Source organism: Micropterus salmoides, unplaced genomic scaffold, assembly GCF_014851395.1.
Source record: "Micropterus salmoides isolate LMB-PRFRI ecotype aquatic unplaced genomic scaffold, ASM1485139v1 Ms_hic_scaffold_9, whole genome shotgun sequence".
Classification (NCBI taxonomy): domain Eukaryota; kingdom Metazoa; phylum Chordata; class Actinopteri; order Centrarchiformes; family Centrarchidae; genus Micropterus; species Micropterus salmoides.
In genome coordinates this window covers 25,465,088-25,486,351 of record NW_024044681.1, presented here as the reverse complement: position 1 = coordinate 25,486,351, position 21,264 = coordinate 25,465,088, and the positions used below count along the sequence as shown (strand labels likewise).

The window sequence follows — 21,264 nt, the reverse complement described above, 5'->3', positions numbered from 1 at the left end:
TGATTTTCTGAGCTGTTTACTGCTGCAGACAGGGTGAAACGATTTCAGATGGCCTCTTATCCCGTCTCTCCCTCCCTGCCCCCCTTGCTTGCAAACACACATGTACCTGTCCCGCTGGTTAGCCCCCCACCCCTACCATCCATCCATCCACCCATCCACCCACACACACACAGTCTACACTTGAATGCACAGGAATGCGAGGGGAATGACACAATCCAACGAATGCTAAAACCTGGCCGGCCTGGTCTGCTCCCTTCTCAACAGCCGCCCATTAAATGAATAGCCATTCAGACACACACAAAGCTGGGGCTGGATGTGCACTATACGGCGAGGTCAGGGGTCACGCAAAGCACTGACAGAAGTAGAAACCAGAGATGAATGCCCGACTCTCTTTTTGAAACACTGAATCACTCGGACACTGAGATTCAAACACTCCGAAACACACTGTGGCGTAAAAAAGAAATGCTTACAAGAACAGTTACTCATCATTATTTATCTCCACTACAGGGAAGTGTACTTTGTACTTTGTGGGCCACACGAGAGCAGTAGAACAAGAGGATTGAGTCAGTAACAGAGAGATAATCAAAGTACATTAATCAATGAACCTAAACACTTCTTGAAGCCCTGGCAGCTTTGCCTGGTTATGGTAGCTTTGGAGATAGGAGGAAAAGGGGGAAAAAAGCTGTGAGTAAGAGTTTAAGCTTATGGTGTGCTATAAGCTGCTCTCAGCCCGAGGCACAGGAGAAGAAAAGAACATCTCTTCATGATTAAAAGGGCTGAGGACCAGGAAGGGAAACATAGGAGAGGACAAGCTTCCAGCCCTCGGGTATAAGTGCTCTCTGGAGAAACAGAAGGCAAGAGGAATGGCTGCGAGAAAGCAAAGCTGGGAAATGTAGGGGGAGTGAGACTCAATTCTCGCCCTCGCAGTCTCCTGTTTCTCTCTTATTATTAAAAAGGGGCGATGGGATAGATGAGAGGCATGTTTGCAACAAGAGCCACAAAGAAGACAGGAAAACACACCACATTAGAAATTGCACATTTCTGCTATGATCGTAGACAGTTCAGGCAGGGTATTACCTAACCAAAGCTAAAAACAAACAAAGAGAACCAAGAACTATTTATTTACTTCACATCTGTGAGCACTGAAATAAACTCAGTAGGGAATACAGGTTCTTGCAAATCCAGAAAAATCAGTGTTTTTTTGGCAAATGTGGAGCTGCTTTGTTGTGAATTTGGGACAGAAGTCACTCGGGTCACTGGGACAGAACAGCGTGTCATTGGACTGCAGACAGGTAAGTTATGTGGATCTTCACTTTCAGGACAGATAGGAACTTCCTATGACGTCTATACGATGACATCCGCATATGTTTGTGCAGTAGTGTGAGAATGATTGATGAGATGGATAATCAACAGACCATCAGGCATGTTAATAAGCCAAAAATTAGTCCTTGATGGTAAACACTGGTGTGCATCTTTATTATGAATACTGAATACAGATTAGCCTACACACAGAACAGTAATCAAAACATACTTTATCTATTCATTATTTCAAAGTTGATTTTATTGAGATCTTCAATATGAAGACCACATTTCCCATAATCCTGAAAGAAATCTCTCAGACTCTTGCATAACAATACAAGTGTTTTTGATGAAGGCCTAACACATTCTGAAAAATATGATTTTTATGGTCACCGACGTTTTCACCACCCTTGGTCTTTCTCAAGTGCTGGCACAATCAATGGAAATGTGTGGCCATCACCACCACTTATTTTTGGTGTACATTAACCAGACTTGAATATATGTTAATTATCACATATCGAAATGTTAATGTCAAAGGAGCTGTTAGCAAAAATCTGCTCCACTGGCGTCACTTAGCAGGAAAGGTAATGTTTTGTGATGCACATCCAAATTGTCATTTGACAAATAAAAAAAAAGACCAACTCATAAAGACATTCTTTCATAAAAGTGCACTGTGGCACAAAGGTAAAACCATTTAGAAAAAGTGATACTATACATTTCATATTCAACAAAGTTGTTTGGGTATGTTTTAGAAGCTGTTTAAGCTCTATTTTCCTGATTCATGGCAGGTCTGTGAGCTACTCTGAAAATTACGACCTAAAAAGGCTGGTATTATCCTTCAAGAGATGCAAAGTCTTCGAGCAGTACTTTGACATTTTGAACTCCAGTTTGTTATTCTTCTTAAACAAGCACTTGTAATAATGTGTGTGGGGGGATACTCTGCTAATCAAACAGCAGCTCAAAGGTATTATTCGCATTCCACCCTGAAACCAATGGATACTACTGGTTACAATCTCGCCTGTTAGCTGGTAGCTGCGCATTGTTTTCCATGCTAAATGTTAAGAAATTATTTTGTGGAGGTTTGGGGTAAAAGCAGAAACATTTTGCTGACCACATAATCCAGCATTTGATGAAGGTAAATAACACACTAAACTTAAAAAGTAAGGGGGGCTGCGATGATAATCAAACAGCAACTCAACAATGTTGTTAGCAAAACTCAGCAGAAAACAATGCTTACTGCTGGCTGCAAACTAGTCTGTTGGCTTAACTGATAGCTGTACATAGTTTCCTGGGATAAATGTTAAGAAACTATTTATGTGCAGCTTTGAGGCAAAGGCAGGAATAATTTGCCAAATACACAACCAGCAGCTGATGACGGAAAATAATACACTCAACCTCAAAATGTCATGGTAACCCTTTAAGGTACATTTAAATGAGACAATAACCCCTCATGAGAGATTTCTGCTTTATAAAATTGGCATTTCAGTCCACAAAGACGACTGAATGGCACTGAAAGATGGCAAATACATAGAATTAAAAATGTATCAGTTATATCAAGAAAAAAGTTCAAGGTGAGATAGCTTCCTTGGTAAATTTCTACTGAGAAAACCAATTCTACAGTGTTCTCTGGTCTCTGAGTCCACTTGGTCCTTGTTCAGAGTATAATTAAACTGAGCTGCCAGCAGAAACACAGGCAGTAGAAACAACCAACCACACTCAAGGAGAAACACACTGAGTTACTGAAGATTACAATTCAGTCTGAAATGACAAAAGTGCCGATATGTCTCTGAGTCTCTCTTCTCCTCACATGTTGTGGAGCTGGTCAGGGGAAAGTCAGACTGGGGAGTATGACAGAATTCTTATTAGGTCGAGTACAACGCTCTCCCAAGTCTGCAATACACATCACACCTGAGTAAAAAGGAGATAACGTTGAAATCAAATGATTGGTGGGGCGAAATGTTGTCTCGATGTAAAAATTGTCTCTGTAGTAATGTCATCCAGATGGATTTTATGCAAGACACCCAGGGTGAAAGTAGTGCTCATTTATAACTACTCAACAATATGGGAACTGAAATCCTTGGATTGCCACTGGCTTTTCCTTTTGTCTCCATTGGTGAAGTGACTTTTTATTGGGACAACAAACCAGTCAACTGCCAGTTTTCAAAATGACATAGTACAGAAACTTTGTAAACTCTGATCCGTCTCTCCTCTTGGTTTAGCACATTTATTGGGTCCTAACCTCGGGTAGATATAAAAACACTGAACACAAACTTTAAAAAGTAGTCGGTCCAAACAATGTCAACTTCCTCCCCTGGTCACGTGGGAGACAGCTGTGGGGACAACTCTCAATTTTCTTGTGGCGACGAATCAAATCTGAAAATCTCTCTTGGAGTCCGTCATCAAAGTGGGTCACAGGAAAAGGACCCAGAGTGCTCACAGTACATGGCTGCACCTGTGCGCTGGTGTTCCAGGTTAGGAGACAGGCGAGCTAGAAGGTCACAGTTGCAGTGCTCTTGTTCCGAAAGGTCATTGTCTGGATGCTGGAAAGGATTTTCCTCTGATGCCCGGCCAAAGTCACTCCCATGTGCAGCAGATCCCTGAACACAGAGGAGAAAAAACAACAATTAGACAGGAAGAAGAGAGAAAAATCAAGTATGTAGATTTGATGGACAATAATTCAGTCACAAAATTGGGCTCTTCTTCTAGTCTTTCATAAAAATTCTACTTCTGTAAATTGTGCTCAGTAATCTAGCCTGTTTGCAGCTGTCACTACTAAAAGCTATGACACTAGCTCCCTGACCTTGTAGCCAGGATGTGTTAAGTGAAAAGTGAAAATGTTCCTCAAGAGATGATTATCAGTTCAGATAAGAAAACTGGAGATAGGAACTGACTGTGTGGTGATCTGTGCCAGCTGGTCCACCGAGTTGAAGCCGGCCTGCAGGAAGCTGTCCTCGTAGCGCTCCATCTTGATGGCCCTCAGCCATTCCCCAACAGAAGCACACGATGAGAGGGCTAAAGGTGCTCGCTGGTCCAGCAGGGGGTAGGAAGGCCTGGGGGACAGAGTAGAGAAACAAAGGGACAACTTACACACACTGTCACCAAAACAACAGTGAGGAGCTTATATATATCCTGCAGCAACATTCCAGTCAACAGGCAGAGGTATAATCTGAGGCTGAGTGACTGACAGGGACAAACAAAGGGATTTGTCAGGGGTGGAGCGTCCTCTGCTGTATGCGACCAGTTGACAGGCAGAATATGGAGGAAGGGAAATGGGCACAGCAAGAGGCTGACAGGTCACAGCAGGGCATTTAGTTGGTACATAAGATTGGCCAGTAGGAGGGTAATGTAACGGTTCGAATTCTAAATGGACGGAGTCATTATGAAAGGACAGACATGCTTCCTTTTTTCTGTTCATTCTCAAGCTGTATATTTACTTCCCCTGTGGCTGTATTGGGGCAGGTTTTTATGTCAATCATCCTCACCCTGCTCCTTCTTGAGCAAGTATTTTCAGCGACGCAGGGTTGCGGATCAGCTTGTCCAGAGCGCTGACGAGGTCCGCGAAGCGAGGACGTGCCGAGCGGTCCTTCTGCCAGCAGTCCAGCATCAGCTGGTGCAGGTGGGTGGGGCAGTCAGGGGGCGGGGGCAGCCGGTAGTCCTGCTCTATGGCATTGATTACCTGACAGGAAGAAAAGTTATCGTTATTCAAACCAATGCATTAACTTAGTGGTATTTCTTTTTAAACTGGAAGAAAAAATAAACTATACAGAAAAGGGAAAAGCAAGAAAATGCTGAACTTGATTTGTCCTGTATGACTGTGTTCCTTGGCAATCTCAATGATTAAGCTACTATTCAAACACTTCATTTATTCCCTGAAAAATTTTAACTATTGAGCTTCAATTTTGTTTTGGAAAAGCTGAAAAGACCTTAAAATCATTGTCAAGAATGGCCCAATTGTGGCTTTTGGTTTAAACTTACATCCTGGTTGCTCATGTCCCAGTACGGCCTCTCTCCAAAAGACATCACCTCCCACATGACAATGCCATAGCTCCACACATCTGAGGCGGATGTAAACTTTCTGAAGGCTATCGCCTCTGGTGCTGTCCAGCGGATTGGGATCTTACCTCCCTGCACAAAAAAGAAAACGATCAGCTCTGCAAAACTTCAACATCAACATGGTCAGATGGGAAGGCTATAAAATGATGTTAATGAAGCAAAAATAACTTTTACTGCTGTAATTATATGATTTAATACAGAAATGTATAAATACCATCTGACAAACAGATATACTGTAGATGACTTAATGCAAGTGAATCTTAGGCAAGAGGACTGTCATCTCACCAGAGAGCTGGTGTACGTCGGGTCAGAGGAGTTCTCCTGCAGGAAGCGTGACAAGCCAAAGTCGGACACCTTGCACACCAGGTTGCTGTTGATCAGGATGTTACGGGCAGCCAGGTCTCGGTGGACGTAGCTCATCTCTGCCAGGTACTTCATGCCGGAGGCGATGCCGCGCAGCATACCCACCAGCTGGATGGGTGTGAACTGACTGTCATTCAGCTGTGGAGGAGAGAGAGAGTTCAGGTGGAGGAATGAGTGAAGTGGCTGTGTGTTTTAGGGTGTGTTCTCTTTGTCACACTGACCCGTAGAAATGAGTCCAGAGCTCCGTTCTCCATAAACTCTGTGAGGATCATGACTGGACAGCTGGCCGTGATGATCCCCTCCAAGTGGATGATGTTGGGGTGCTGGAATTGGCCCATGATGGACGCTTCAGACAGGAAGTCCCGTCTCTGCTTATCGGTGTAGCCTCCCTTTAGTGTCTTTATTGCTACGTAGTTTTCTTTTTTCCCGGGGATCTTCAGCCGTCCTCGACACACCTCTCCAAACTCTCCTGCAGCACACCAGCATACAAACACACACTGGTGAAGCTCCCTTGCAGCTTTACGGTGCCCTTTAGTTTGGAAATAGTGCTGACATAATTTATCAGTTAATTGTTTTATATACGCTGCAAAATTTAGGCAATGCTTTTAAATGTCACAGAATCAATTTGACTAAATTAGATATATTTTTAATAATGTTATTTTGAAAGAGAACAATCTGTAAGACTACAGCAAAAAAGTACACAGAAAGAGTTGACCAGTACAGAGTTTACACATTTGTGAATGATGGGAAAAGCATACAGCTGGGGCTTACCAGCACCGATAACCTCCTCAATCTTGACAAAGGAAACATCGATTTCCTTGGCAAATTCTCGCACGGCCTCATTTGGGTCCTCATAGGTGAAAGGGTCGATATAAACCTTGACCCCTGCGAGAGAACGACAAAGAGAGTCATGGGAAAGGAAAAGAAGAAATCTTTAGCGTACTATGAGGAGCAATGAACCCGGGCACATTAAAAATGATTTTCTTGATGTGAACGAGTCGTAAATCACAGCAGAGGTTTAGCGTGCGTGTCCTTGATATGTTACCTTGGCCAACAAGGTACTGGTTGTTTTTGTCGCTCAGTTCTGGATCCTTTACTCGGCTGTGTCTCCTGCAGGCAGAAGGAGATCAGGATAAATGAAATAAGATGGATGGCAGTGCAGTTATCTGAAGAATGGAAGAATGTAAGACTTTTTTCTTTGGCAGGCATTCCTAATGCTTTATCAGCCCAATGTGATGCAAATCAATGGTCTCACAACGTGGCTGTTCAGAACAGTACAATAACAAAGATGCCCTTTTGCAAAAATAAGCCAAAAATCACTAATTATATGAATATTTTTATTTGATGTTCAAGAATGCAAGCAAGCAACGATATGATAATTTATTGATCCCCGTGGGGAATATTGTCTATCCTGGCCCCAAGAACTGACAGGTCTGAAGTCAGTTCAGCTACAGACCAGTTCCCTCTAGCCAACAGAGAAGGACACTGTCTGTTTCCAAAAACACTGCCATCATTTTAAAACTCTGCCTTGCTGACGAAAGGATTTTGCTGGCCTTAAACAATCCTCAGCGATCTCAAACGCACATTACAAGATTGCTTGTGGTAGCGGTAGCATACCTGAGCCAGCCTCTGTGGCTCTGCTCTTTGACACAAGCGGCTGCATTATAATTCTGCTGGCGCAAACTCATCCCTGCAAGACTGTAACAACCCCGTAGCTACTGGATTCATGCCTTCCTCCATTTCTCTCCCACCTCATAAGCCTAAAATAGCAATAATGCACCACCCTCAGTTAGTGGCAGATCTGGGCCTCAGCCATTGGTTTGTGTGTGTGTGTGTGTGCATGTGTGTGTGTGTGTGTCACAAGGTCACAGCTATTGTTCTCCTGTCCTGTGGAAACAGGGTTGGGACGCCTGCATCCTGTCTCTCCCTGCCCTCTACTTCTATCGTCATCTCTCTCTCTCTCTCTCTCTCTCTCTCTCTCTCTCTCTCTCTCTCTCACACACACACACACACCTTTTCTCCCTCTGATGGCATCCAACACTATTTACTCAAACAATGAAGCCTAAGGAAAACGTTGTAATGAGCAGGATAACTTTTAGCTGTGTAAGCAAAAGACATCGTGAGCATTGCTTTGTGTCTGAACTGCCTCACTCTGAAAAAATGGTGTAGGTAACAGAGTGCAAATCCACTGTTGATAAGATATGATTTGTATAAACAATAGAACAAAGTGGTGCAAAACTGTAAAATTGGGGTCACGGTTGTTATTGGTTTTCGATTTCCCCCGTTTTTCCATTTCCTGTTATTCTGTCAGCTTCTTTCCCTTTCAAATATCTTTTTCTTTGGCTCTTTCCCTACTGTTCGTTCTCACCGTATGCAGTAGGCGGCCACAAAGACGAAAGTGACAAGCAGCAGCATCCCAACAGCGATAAGGATGCCGGGCAGCAAGAACTGGGAGGCAGAGTCTTGTCCTGAGAGACGAGACAAACAAAAGAGACAGAACAGAAAGAGTTAGAGTGTAATGATAGAAATCAGAACAGGAGGTTTACATTGGCAGTAAAGAAAAGTATGAGAAGGGAAAAAAGAACATGACAGGAATTTATAATATTAAAAGCGGCTTAACACAAGGGCACTAACTCCATACAAGGACACAGGCAATAAATTCATAGAAGAAACTGTCTAAGGATATGGAGAAAAACCTCCCCAGTGGAAAGGAAAAAAACGTGTGAAAGAAAAAAAAAAGAGCAATGTGTGTGAAACTCCCTCTTCAAGAGCAAACAGGGCCTTTTCTTACCATCAGGAAGGGTGCGGAAGATGGCAGCACGACTGAAGCTGCCATAACCGGCCATGGTGCGCGCCCGAACCTGCACTTCATACTGAGTGGCCCTGCGGAGGTCTGTCAGCACAGCCTGGTTTCTGTTACTCTCTGTGTAGTGGCACTGATCTTCACTACGTCGCTCCTAACACATGAGAACAAGAGTTAGATTTAGTTAGGAATGCAGGAGGGAGCAAAAGCAGGAGTAAGTGAGGAAACAATGGGGCAATGTGTAGGAATTCAAATACAACTGCACAACATTGATATGCAGTTTAGTCAAACTGACCTGAACTGAACCTGGAGTGTCGTTCAATACAGTACAGCACATTAAAACATACTGATCAGAATGTTAACTAATATGTTGGAGGGGTACACATGTTTTGAGATTTCCTTCGTTCACACAAAAACATCTTGTGTCTCAGCTATATGATCCTGAGTCAGGTTTTTCTCTGTGTTTTTGTCAGAACAAAAACACAAATTCAGCCACAGTTGTCACATGCATCACTAAAACAAAGTATTATATATAGTATCTCTGAATTGACATGACACCATTACTTAAGCTAATATACTGCAATATATAATTTGCATAGTCAAGTATCTGGAGCATTGTTTGGCTGGGTAATCTACAAAACCACAGGCAATTTGGTTTCATTTCTCTTGACCTGCATGTTTTAGGACTGTGTGAGGAAATCCACTTTAACCACTAAGCCACTGTGCGTACCACACTTCTTTCCTAATCCTGAAGCACAGTGTGTAAAATCATGAAACCTGGAGAGTATGTGACCTTTAAGCCAGACAGTTGAGGGATGTTGTCGGGGAGCTCTCACCTTCTCACAGTAGCGTAGCTGGTACTGCAGGATGGTGTAATGTGGCTGAGCAGAGACTGACCAGTGCAGAGTCAGACTGCTCTCTGTGGACTCACTCTTCTGAATAGCAGACACCAGCGATGGCACTGCACAGATGGCAGAGGAATTATAAATACCACATGAAATTCTGACTATTTATACCTTTCTACCTCTTCTTCTGTCCCTCTTACCGTCATGGTTTGTGGTGATGTTGACACTTTCACTGGCAGGGTCCTTGCCGCTGAGCTGAGATACCCCGTTGAGGGCCTGGATAGTGAAGGTGTATGTGGTGTGAGGCAGCAGACCCCACACCTCCAGCCTGCGACCCAGCAGGCCGTGCTGCTCGGGCCGGTAGGTGACGCTGTCGCCGCAGGGGAGGCACGGCCCCTTGGGTGTCCTGCACACAGAGCACCTGACAGCATAGCTCAGGTCTGTTCTGCCGCCGTTGTCCAGAGGCTCGTTCCACTCCAGACTGAGCGTGGTGTCATTGATATGGGTGACGATGCTGCGCGGGGCAGAGGGAGGTCCTACAGTGACAAAAAAATTTCCTGTATTTTAAATACTGGAGATAAACAGAATGTCCTCCTGTAAAAACTCCTGTATTAGCAAATCATCCTGCTTAAAGTTATGTATATAATATTTTGGGAAATACATTTAGTTGTTTTCTTCCACTAAACTACCAGCAGTCATCCCCCAAATATTTTCACATTATTTGGTCAAAAATGTCATCCTATTTTAATATTTAGGCCTTATTAGCCCTGATGCAATCATAGTGTATAAAATGTCCAATGAAATCAAATTATAATCCCTGTTGTGTCATTTTACTGCTGTTTTACCTTTCCATGACCCACACAGACCATTTGTTTATGTTTATGTCAGTATATGGTGAGGACATTTTATTCAGTCTGCACATGAAGTCACGTAGCTGAATGATGCTCCTGCAGTGGCTTCGCATCACAGCGGGAGCATATGTGTTGCAGAATTTAACTGGTGCAATTACATTTGTCTAAAACTGGAGGATAATGATCACCGTCTGAAAATTGTAAGAAGATAGCTATTGCCTCAAGCCAAGCATAACTAAACAGCAATACCACTCAGCCACTATGAATGAGATTCTGTTCCTGCCAAGGAGACAGAGCTTTGTCACCGAGCCTGCAGCTAACTTAAGTGCTAATAGTGCTCTCATTGGAAACCCAAGTGGGGCAACATCATAGACAATCTGGGTGAGAATGAATTCAGAATTCAGAATTTGGGAATGGGGATTTTTAGAGGGGATACATTTTATGACTTAACAATCAGAATCCACTTCACCAAATCACCAAAGCGGTCACAGTAATTTTCAGGGGGGGGGGGACGCTGCATGATTTATAGATTGTACACCTTGGTTGCAATTTAGCACACAAATTAAAAAATATAAGTGATGTGCAGAACTGCACAGGCAAGTCAGTACAATAACAGAATATATAATAGGAATGGCCTAATTAAGTGATTAATAATTAAGATAAAGCATTTGTAATTAAAGTTATCAGTAATAATGAAATTGGTAGTTGTAAAATTCTTGTTGCTATTGATATCACACCTGTGGGGAACAGGAACTGTCAACAGCCCGGCGCTGTTTCACATTGTTTCCCATCCTCTTTATGGCCATTCCAAAAGAGTGCACCTAATTAAAAAGTTCCTCCCATTCACACAACCAACATATAGCTGAATTGAAATTCCTGAATCCGAATTGGAGTTGTCACTTGAGCCCATCAATGCCTACGTTACTTTTGAGAGAAAGCCCTGCCCCCAACAACCTGTCACAAAAGACATGCATCTCAATGCCCAGCAGTGGGACAAAGGACAGATTAGATGAGTTTGGCTAAATGACACCAGAAGGAAAGAGAAATAGCCCCAGAGATGGGAAAAACAAAGTGAAGAAGTGCAGGGGAAGGTAAAGAGTGAAAACGAGCGAGAGGATACTTGTGTTGCTTAGCACCTCCATATTTGCATGTGGATCCGTGCATAAGTACTGCTTTCTGCATACTTACTAGTGCATGGGGTGTCCGGGGCGTCAGATTCTGCACGCAAGTATCCAGAACGACATGCACACACTGACGCCCCCCTGATGGTGGCGTGGCTGAATCCTGGACAGCCTGTACACTGTCCCTCGGGGCCCGGCTTGAACTGACCCACAGGACAGGCTGAAGAGGGCAGGAGGGGAAAACAAATGAAGGCAAATTATCATGAGGTCTGATTCTCAACCTGTGAATAATACTACAGAACAATGCACACAGTCTCCACACCCACTGTGTCCCAGTCAGACATGGGTCAAACTGAATGTGCAAATGCAATTTTTCCCCCCAGGATACTTTGGTGCCAGATGGCTGCAGATTGACAGACAGGACCACGTAATGAGGGCTATAAACTGAAACTCAGTAATGAACATATAGTAATAGTCAATTTTGTGAATAAACCCTATGTGTTATTGACCATATCTGGATGAAGAGACCAAACATGTGATTTTGCTATTTGACTCTGTTCCAAGTCTCCACACTAAAACCAAAAACAGACCGTGGCACTCAAGACACACCAGATTCAACACATGTCCCCCACGTGAATGAGCAGTGATTATGACGTGTTCATTGTGGCTGTTGAAATGCAGGTCCAGCTGCTGAGTGAGAGGAATAAAACAATAAACCTTCGCACCAAGTGGAGCATTGTTAATAGTCAAAACTGATTTGTTTGCAGGGTCTACACACTGGCCTTTCCGACTGACATTTTGCCAGCTGGAATTTCCCACGCGTGAACAATGTATTGGCGTGTGCCGAGCGCTGCTGCATATCACACCTATTCCAAGTTGTTCAAAGACATAGTGATAGTGATCATCATAATGCAGGATTATGAAACTAACCTTGGTGTTTTTGAGCTCTCATTCCACTCAGGATAACATAAATGACACTTACCTGTTCCTATTGTTCACTAAACTGATTTTTTCCATTTATTCATCTGTAACTGTTATGCACTTGCAGCAGTCCATGCCAATTTAAGTAATTATTTTGTTCTGAGTTCTCGCACTTTTTATGAAGATTGATATTGAGTTTGTTGACCGCTGCTAACATTTAGCTTTCTTTGTTTATTTGGGAATATTCAGGGTGTCATCTTGTACCCTTTTGTATTATATAACATTGTTAATGGGGAAATATACCCCTCCCATGTAACAGTATTTATAGCCTACTAGAGCTCTGCTTCTAAAAGACGTGTTTTAAATATTCTAATCTAGCTCATCTATAACACTAAATCTACTTGACAGCAAGTTTTGCGTTGTGCATTGTGTTTGACCCAGAAAATATATGTATTGTCAATGGGAGATAATGGCGTTACAGCAAAATTAACTCAAGTAGACTTCAATTTCATCCTCTGAAATGACCGGCCTACAAAGCAAATTAACAGTTCAATCTTGCCATCAAGAAGATTTCCATTTATGGTCTGGTGAGTGTTTTTCCCTCACAGCTCTCTTCAGTGACAGAACGCTGGAAATGCCAACCTCACTTCACCAGAAATGATTTTGTGTCATGAAAAATCATTATACTTCCTGCAGAGATCAAACTGAATCCTACCTCCAAATACAGACAGATGCAACCGCAAAATTTACTTGAGAAAATGTTGCATTTCTTCTTGTGTTTCTTTGTTTTTACTGTTCAACATTTATCCATGTTGGTGTGCTGCAGAATGTGTGTGTGTGTGTGAGAGTGTGTGTGAGAATGTGCGTGGGGGGGGGGGGGGGGGGGGGGGGGGTTCATGCACGAGGCTTGTTAATTGGACTCATTAGACAGAGCTGCTGCACAGCTCCTGAGAGAATCATCCTGCTTCTTTCTTCTTTTTTTTGTCAGCTTTGCTTTGATGTTCCAAAAAGTGATATGATCTTTACCCAGAGCATTCCCCCCTCTAGCTCCCTTCACCTCTACAGTCCTCCTGTGCTCATCCTATCTTAGCTGAGCCATGCGTTGGCGCAGCAGTAAGCCTTTGACCCTGCTCTTCCTTTCTGAGATAAGTGCTGCTCCACATGACCTCTCTCTGTCCCCTCTGTGGCACAGCCATTCCCCTGCCTCATTAACTTCCTCGGACTCTCATTTCCTCTCAAGCGCTTCGACCCTCTGTGAACCCCACCCTCATCTTACCATTGTTTTCTTGTTTAGTCTGCCTGCTCTGCTGCCTATGTGGTTGCTGTTTATATACATACTTGTATATGTAGCCTATCCTTGCCTCCTTCTTACCTGTGCATCTTGTGTGTCCTTCGGCATGCTCAAATCCTGATACGCAGGCGCAGGTGGTTGTTGGCTGACCCACCCACTGGCCATCTTCCCCACAGAACAGCTTAGGTGCACGAGGTCGGGGCCCCTGCTGGGCGGCATGCTCCACACACACACCCTGCGCCTCTTGCACCAGAGTGCGGGGAACAGTTTCGGGGAAAGAGGAAAGAGCACTGACCAGGGGGGGGCACTTCTTGAAGAACACCCTGACAGACAACAGGGCCATGTGGACGGCCTGAGCCTGAAAGGCCAAGTAGAAGCCTCTCTTAGATAGGGGGCCGATTCTTAAGGTCTTCACATTAAATTTCCGCTCCCCGCCCTTCCTTAGTAGAAAGTCTGCAGCCACTGTGTCCACCTAGGACAGGAAGAAAGATGTAATGTAATGGCCCTATTCCAACACACAGGATTTAGCCTTAAAAAGGACCAGACTGTCGGTTTTGCATGTTTTAGCCATTTTAGCCCATTAACTAGACACAACATATGCTTTATATTATTGAACATTTTCCAAAGCATACCACTGTGATTTGAGATTGATTTACTACCTTCCAGGCAGACATTGTTTCCCATTTGTTACAGTACGCGTTGAACCTCTACTTGCAGGGACTTGAAACGTGCTTGGGAGAAAGGTAATTCATCCTTGTGAACATTTCATCACTTTTATTTTTCTGTCAAAGTTACATTATGAAGTGGTAATGAAGTCGAGGAGCAGGGACTGTTTTTGAAACCTCTTTCTGGCGGTGTGTTCAAGGACGCTACAACATTTGAGGTTTGACGATGAGACGCCCAAAAGCACAGCACTTGTAAGCTCTGTGTTTGGTAAATGAAAGCCAGAAGATAAACAATAAGCAAACATACAGATTGAATGCACAGACGAGGAACGTTTTCAAAACAGTCCTGCGGCCCCACAAGACAATAACTACAACATAAAATAAAAGTGCGCCATTGTTGACTGCAATAAACATAACTAACGCAACTTTTTGCAAGCTGATTTTGTAACTGTAAAGAAATAGAAGCCAACTGCATGTTAGAAGTCAATCTAAATAGTTAGGAATTAAAAGGTAAATTGTTAGCTGTCATATAACATCACGCATATATGGATTTAAAATGCAAAACAAAGGGAACTTAAAGCCTGTCTTGTTTTGGAGAGATTTATTAATATTGTCAAAGGGAAAGATAAGAACTTTGCTCGTTAACAGCCCTCATACAATTTATTTTGTAAACTTAACACTTTTCAATGATGTGGAAATGATCCACTTGTGTTCTTCTTTTCTGAATTCATTATGTGTTTTTTTTCTTGAATGCATTAAAAGTATACTGTAGTGATTTAATACTGCACTTACATAAATGTTAAAGGACTCACAAGAGACGGATGTTTTGAAAAGAATTTGATGCAGCAGAGGCACAAATATCCATACTTTTAGTCCCCAGTAAAACTACTGGATTCTACACCTCCCATAATGTCAGTGAATGTTGTCAGTCATCCAGGCCATAGTTATCCAATCCTATCTTCAACCAAGTCCAGTTCTCCTTGATTTTAACCTTCCTTGGACCTCCAAGACACGGTCAAGCGCTGTTCCTGGGGCACTTGTAATAGTTACAATCACTACCCAGAGCCTGAAAGGAAAAGTAAGGTTTTTTCCTTTTCCAAAACCTAAAGCAAATCCAGGAAAATGTCAGCTGTGGATTGTTCCTCATGTAATGTTAGTTAGTTAAAACTAGCTAACTGTTTTTGCCTTTTAATGATTGTAATATTGAACAGAGACCTACCCAGCTGTACAGGAACAGTGTTGATCCTTAATATCAATATCCTCTTTCTCAATAGATAATAGGTTACAACGGTTCACTTTTACTCTGTGATCGGTAGGCTTTAGCTTCTGTCTTTACTTTTATAAAGTCAGTTTGAGTCAGTTTGACAGCATGAAGAAAATCTTCAGATGCACAACGCAACTGCAATAATGTTTGCTTCTTTCTGGGATCGCTCTTTCCAAAAATTAGACAATATTTCTCCAGGGAGTGCAGTAATAAACAGTGGCAGTCCGTCAGGACTTTTATCACGGCGCTGCCACTGTTAGCAACAGTGACTAAGGGAGGCGTGGCTTAGCAAAGGGTCAGTAATTAATTACATTCTCAGATGGTTCTTCCAGAGCCAAATAAAACATTATACAGTGGTACTCACAGTCTGAATGGCGCTTACCATGGCAAATAAACTGATCTTCAAAAGTGGATATCTTATAGCACTTGTCATGGACGTACCTTGATATATGGGTTCTCCATCCAGGGTGGGTAAGTGGAAGTGGCCTCGTTGGAGTCTGCCTGGTAGTAGTAGAGGTTAAAGGTCTCCTTACAGCTGCGTTGGTGGGTGGTCCTGGATGAACACTCCATCATGGTGAATCGCAGTTCCACGTAAACCTGAGATGCTCCTCGTCGCTGGATGAAGCCACTGCGCAGCCAATGGCTGGATGAGCTGTCAGTCTGACAGATCTGATAGATCCTTACGCTGTTGTTCTCTTCATCTAAACCGCTTACTTCCTCCCACTGAGAGCAAAGATGAGAACAAAGGTTGTCAAGCTAAAATGACATCTTAACCAGAAAACTAGTATGTTTAATTCTCCTGTAAAGTCTTTCACTAGGCTTTTTATATAACTGGTCACATTAAAAGTCCTATTAATCATAATAATGTTGCAATTCTTTGTCGGCCCTCTGCTGTACTGCACCTGTCAGAGGCTGGATTTTGATCCAGCCCAAATTTAAATCTGGGCTGTTAAATCATTCCTCCTATGGAGCTGCAGCCCAGCGAGTGGGAATACAAGTCTCACTTGTCAAACAGAGCATACTACGGCACACAGCATCCGAGACAGGCACAGCTCTCTCACCCTTCAAACACACTTTCAGACTAAAATACTAGAATACAGAGGGGATATCACAAATATGTATGAAGTGAAAATCCTCCACAGGAATCTACCTTTGTTGGGGAGCCAAATGTAACTTAAATACTTAATGTTTAACTTCTGAGTCAAGAACTAACATGTTCACCATCACTATGTTCCCAAAAGCGGGAAACAAGCAAGAAATTAACATACTCAGGGCAGAATTTAGGAGATTTGCTGAACTTGAGGCTCAGAAATTCAGTTATGTAAATATGTAAATCTTTAAAAATCCATTTACAGATGTTGTGTTGAGTGAGGCAGAATACTGGTCTGAATGAATTACAGCGCAGCAGAGCACTGAGAGCCAGGTCTAAATCTCTTGAGGGGAGAATTTCCCTTTTAATCCTCCAAAAAATAAATATTATGGACACATATTTCTGTGAACAAAATCTTTTCTGCAACGAAGATGCACAAAATATCCCACAGGGCTCATGTGGATTTGACAAAAATCATGTAAAGCAGTTGTTAAAAATGTTTTTTGAAAGCAAATCAAGGAGATCTTTAAGCAAGGCCAATCACAATTGATTTTATACTTAACATCGAAGAATTGAGTTTGGTTGCCATGTCCTTTCTGTGCAAAGCTTAGGTCTGAGTGATGTGATTTACACTACTTTCTATCACACCCACACTGTCAAGTAATTTATATCAAATCGAGAAGCCAGACTTATCTGACAGGGTTAGGAGTTGCCACAAATATCTACTATGAGAGTATCATAACCCTTTAATGCTAAAAATAAATAAACCATATAATAGTCTTTTTATATCTGTAATCTTTAATGTCGACAGCTCATGGCATCTCTCCACTGCTGCCTGTCACTTTTGACTAAATCACAGCTTTATGCTCTTTACTGTTAAGTTAGTGTAATAAAACACAGTCCAGCCATGTATTTTGACAATGTGGAACTTTTGATAAACTGCTTCAGATGATAATGGCCGTGCAAACTATTTAGAGACTGTCGGCCTGTTTTTGCTTTGCATCTTAATCAAAAGCGCAGACACATTTGCTGAAAATTTCTCTCCGGTTCCAGAAATCTCCTTGCCAGCATCACTGTTACCATTTTCCTTGTGAGACATCAGCAAGTTGAGCAGTTTTGGTCACTGACGCTGCTGGCAAAAATACCCTAGCAACCACTCCTCAGTTGATCAAATTACAAATATGTCTTTTTCTGGCAGCAGTATTCAAAATTGTGGGCAGCTAGTGACTCCAACTCCAAGGTTGATGGGATATATCAAAGCATCTGCTTTCAATATACTTTGAACCCCACATTCACTCAGGCGATTCCTTTATTCTGTCAGTTACCTGCCATATAAGGAACTCTTTTATAGCCAAAGTAACAAAGGAACAGCAGGAGGGCAAAAATCCCCAGTCACCACAAGCTCTGTGTTAGTAATACGGATAACATGTTGAAGCTGGGGCCCATACCTCGGGTTTGGCATTTGAAAAGATGGTCCATTTGAGATCAGACGTCTCTGTCTTAGTGTTCATCAGGACCTCTGTGGGAAAAAAAAAAGGTTTAAAAGACATAAAATCACTCACAGCAGGAAATATAAAAGTGACATGTATGAGACTCATTTACATTCAAAGAAACACATAAATGAATTTAAAACCACATATTTCAAATCCCGAGTTCTCTGCCTATCAGCTATGGCTTATACTGGGATTAGAGTATGAGATGGAGTTTCACCAGTCAATTACATCTACAGAAAGATTCCCACTACCCTAAAATTGTCTTTCCTCTCATGTTTGTTTTTATTCTCCCCAGTGTCCCTTGTGTTCCCAGCAACACACCAAGCCTGTGGTCACACTAAACCCGGTGAAGAGAGTTTGCCTTTGTCAAGAGAGAGTAGGGACAAGTAGCTGGAACAAGACAATCGAACAGACTCTCATAGATACAGACACACACACGCACGCAGACACACGTACATAAAGATTTAAGCCCTTCCAGTCACGATCTATGATTACAATAGAATAGATTTTTTTGTAATCTTTTGAGCGGCAGGCCGCCAGCTCACAATCAATCTGAGCTGTTCTGCTATGATTCAGTATCTCAATGAAATCCGGGACTTGAACTGCATGTAACCTGATGCAGAGTTGGGTTAGGGTGAAGGGACTTCTTCTCATGTGAGGAGGACATCTTTTTTTTCTCCCCAGCTGTCTTAGCAGATTGTCTCTGCTGAATTGTGACTTTCTCCTGATGGGATGAGGTTTCTGTCACAGGCCTGGCTTTAAGAGCCATGCATGTTCCCCGTGGAAGCTCATCTCAAGGGTGAGGCAGTTTGGCTTTACCAATAAACAGGATTTAATGCGGCTCTCCTGTGTGCCATGATCAAGGAGAGCACCTGCATGAAAATGGATGCCGGAGGAAATGGGGATTTCAGTGTGAGTTTATCACTGGGGTTATTAAGATGTTTTGTTGAATTAGCCTTCCAATATAAAGCTCAACGGTAAAACCTGGCACCCCATAACCCCACTAACACACACACACACACATTTACAGACAAATACAATACAACCACTGCACTGGAAAAAAACATTTAATTTCCAAGTTTTATTTTCCCCAATGTTGGTATCTAAGTGTATTGATTTTTGCTTCATGAAAATAATAAAATCGTGCCTGAATTGCACTGAAACCATATCTTAAAATAAAAATGTAATTTTAGTAAGATTATTCTTATTACATTCTCATATTCATAACAAAAAGTCACTCTGAATCCTGGATGAGGCCAAAGTGTTGTTTTCGTCAACTGTTTAAGATGTGTTGTTTCCACCTCCTACTTGCTTCAACATGTTGCTTTGTTGTACAAAACATCTGCTCTTAATATATGCCTGCAAGTCAAGTGTCTAATTTCATACACAGAATCAGTGATTCCTTCTGTATTTATCCAAATGTGGAGACTATACTTCTTCCATTCGTTTAATAATGTTTAATGTGCTTTTGCCATTTGTGAAGCTGGCACTGGTACTGGTTTACCTTTTCAGAGATAAAGTTGTTAATTATTATCTACAGTTAACCTATCTGAAATGTGCACTACACAGAATGTAATCTAAAACACCTCAACTAGAACTGCAAGTTTCCCATCGCCTGGAATGGCAAAGTTAAGTAGTGGTAAAATGGTTGATTAGTTGACTGACCAAATATAAATTGGCAACCATTTTGAAAATCAATGGATCCTTTAAGACAACATCTAGAAAAACACCAAACATTGCCTTAGTTCCATACCTTTGGGTTTTGAACAGTTGGCCGGTGAAAACAAAAAAATTTCCATCACTTTGGGCACTGGGAAGTAGAACTGGCCATTTATGTTTGGAAACTGCTTTTGCACCAGACATTATGAAGATAATAATAATATAATAATAATAATAATAATAATAATGTTTATTTATAGAGCACTTTTAAAACCAAACGTTACAAAGTGCTTAACATGAAGCAGTTATAACATAAAAACATATATAAAACAGTACAAGAAACAAAAGTCATGATAGATATGAAGGCTGTTAGGGACTCCTTGTGCTCTATGAATATATTTTGCACAACACTGTTCAACACAGGCACTTGTAGTATTTTACGAAAATAACTTCAGCCGCCTACAGTTACTAATCTCTGCGATCATGTGTAAAGTGAGAGGCAATCACATTTACCACTTTTCAACCCACATCCCAATGAAATACACATGAAGGCAGAGAAATCCTCCGATATAATGCAGAGTTTGACTCTGGCTTCCTGCTATAGCAGTCCAGAGACAGACGCCATTGTTTAACACTAATTAACCTTAAACTGTCAGTTAAAGATCAGATACTATATATATCAGATATAGAGGACAAGTGAGGTCTGTTCAGCATGGACAGTAAACAGTGTCTTTAGTGCTTTCATTGCTGCACTCAACACTAAGCTTATAGTTTATGGTAAATCTGTTTGTTGTTCCTCTGTGCTGATGGAGAAGATAACATTTGATTATTTTATTTGAAATTTGAAATATCCTACAAGCCTCATTCTAAAAAAATACTAATGGGATGAATTAACAGGATAATACAGTTGGTCAGAGTCAGAATTTCAATAACAATACAAATACATATTACAGATAGATTTGATAACTGTATTAAATAAATATGCCCTACTCTGCCCAACAGCTATTCCTCCTTTAGATAAAAAAAAAATTGTAACACATGGATATTTTAATACAAAATAATTAACAGTAAAAGAACAAGTGCTTTAAGTGGAAAATATCTAGCGTCATATATAAATATCTGACTCTTTATATCCTTGCTTTTCCATAATGCTTTCAATGATCACACTCAATCATGCTGAGGGCTGCTCACATCTTAGCTCCTGCTAATTTAATGCATTTCCTCAGTGAAAAAAAACCCCACCCCCTCATACACAGAATTCATCCCCCTTCTCAACTCCACTCTCACTGCCATAAAGCCAAATTAACAAATCTTTCTTATTGCATTTCAACTCAGTGTCATTTTCTTGTTCCCATGGTCTGGGTGACCTGTCTCATGCACAGCATATGAAAGCAGTGACTTGATAACACTAATTATCAGGGCTGCATATGCCGCAATTTTGTCATTGTATCACACAGAGGTAAATGTGGCTTTTATTAATGACTTCTCCCTGTGTACTACCCGATTCTTTTTTGCAGCCTACTCATTTTACTCTCTCTATGCAAAC

The 21,264-nt window shown here is 41.8% G+C and overlaps 1 protein-coding gene across 1 annotated transcript in view; it reads right to left on the bottom strand.

The window, feature by feature from the left end:
- Window positions 1-1,445: 1,445 nt before the first annotated feature.
- ephb4a (eph receptor B4a) overlaps window positions 1,446-21,264 on the bottom strand; it is a 35,421-nt gene continuing 15,602 nt past the window's right edge. The window contains exons 2-17 of the mRNA XM_038708241.1: window positions 18,015-18,085; window positions 15,918-16,199; window positions 13,629-14,019; window positions 11,403-11,555; window positions 9,564-9,899; window positions 9,355-9,479; window positions 8,507-8,672; window positions 8,084-8,183; window positions 6,761-6,825; window positions 6,487-6,600; window positions 5,937-6,184; window positions 5,638-5,853; window positions 5,275-5,424; window positions 4,782-4,975; window positions 4,191-4,349; window positions 1,446-3,896 (exon numbers count right to left, since the gene is read on the bottom strand). Of these exons, the coding sequence (XP_038564169.1) occupies window positions 3,788-3,896; window positions 4,191-4,349; window positions 4,782-4,975; window positions 5,275-5,424; window positions 5,638-5,853; window positions 5,937-6,184; window positions 6,487-6,600; window positions 6,761-6,825; window positions 8,084-8,183; window positions 8,507-8,672; window positions 9,355-9,479; window positions 9,564-9,899; window positions 11,403-11,555; window positions 13,629-14,019; window positions 15,918-16,199; window positions 18,015-18,085 (2,879 nt within the window). The 3' untranslated portion in view covers window positions 1,446-3,787. The remainder of the gene's footprint in view (window positions 3,897-4,190; window positions 4,350-4,781; window positions 4,976-5,274; window positions 5,425-5,637; window positions 5,854-5,936; window positions 6,185-6,486; window positions 6,601-6,760; window positions 6,826-8,083; window positions 8,184-8,506; window positions 8,673-9,354; window positions 9,480-9,563; window positions 9,900-11,402; window positions 11,556-13,628; window positions 14,020-15,917; window positions 16,200-18,014; window positions 18,086-21,264) is intronic.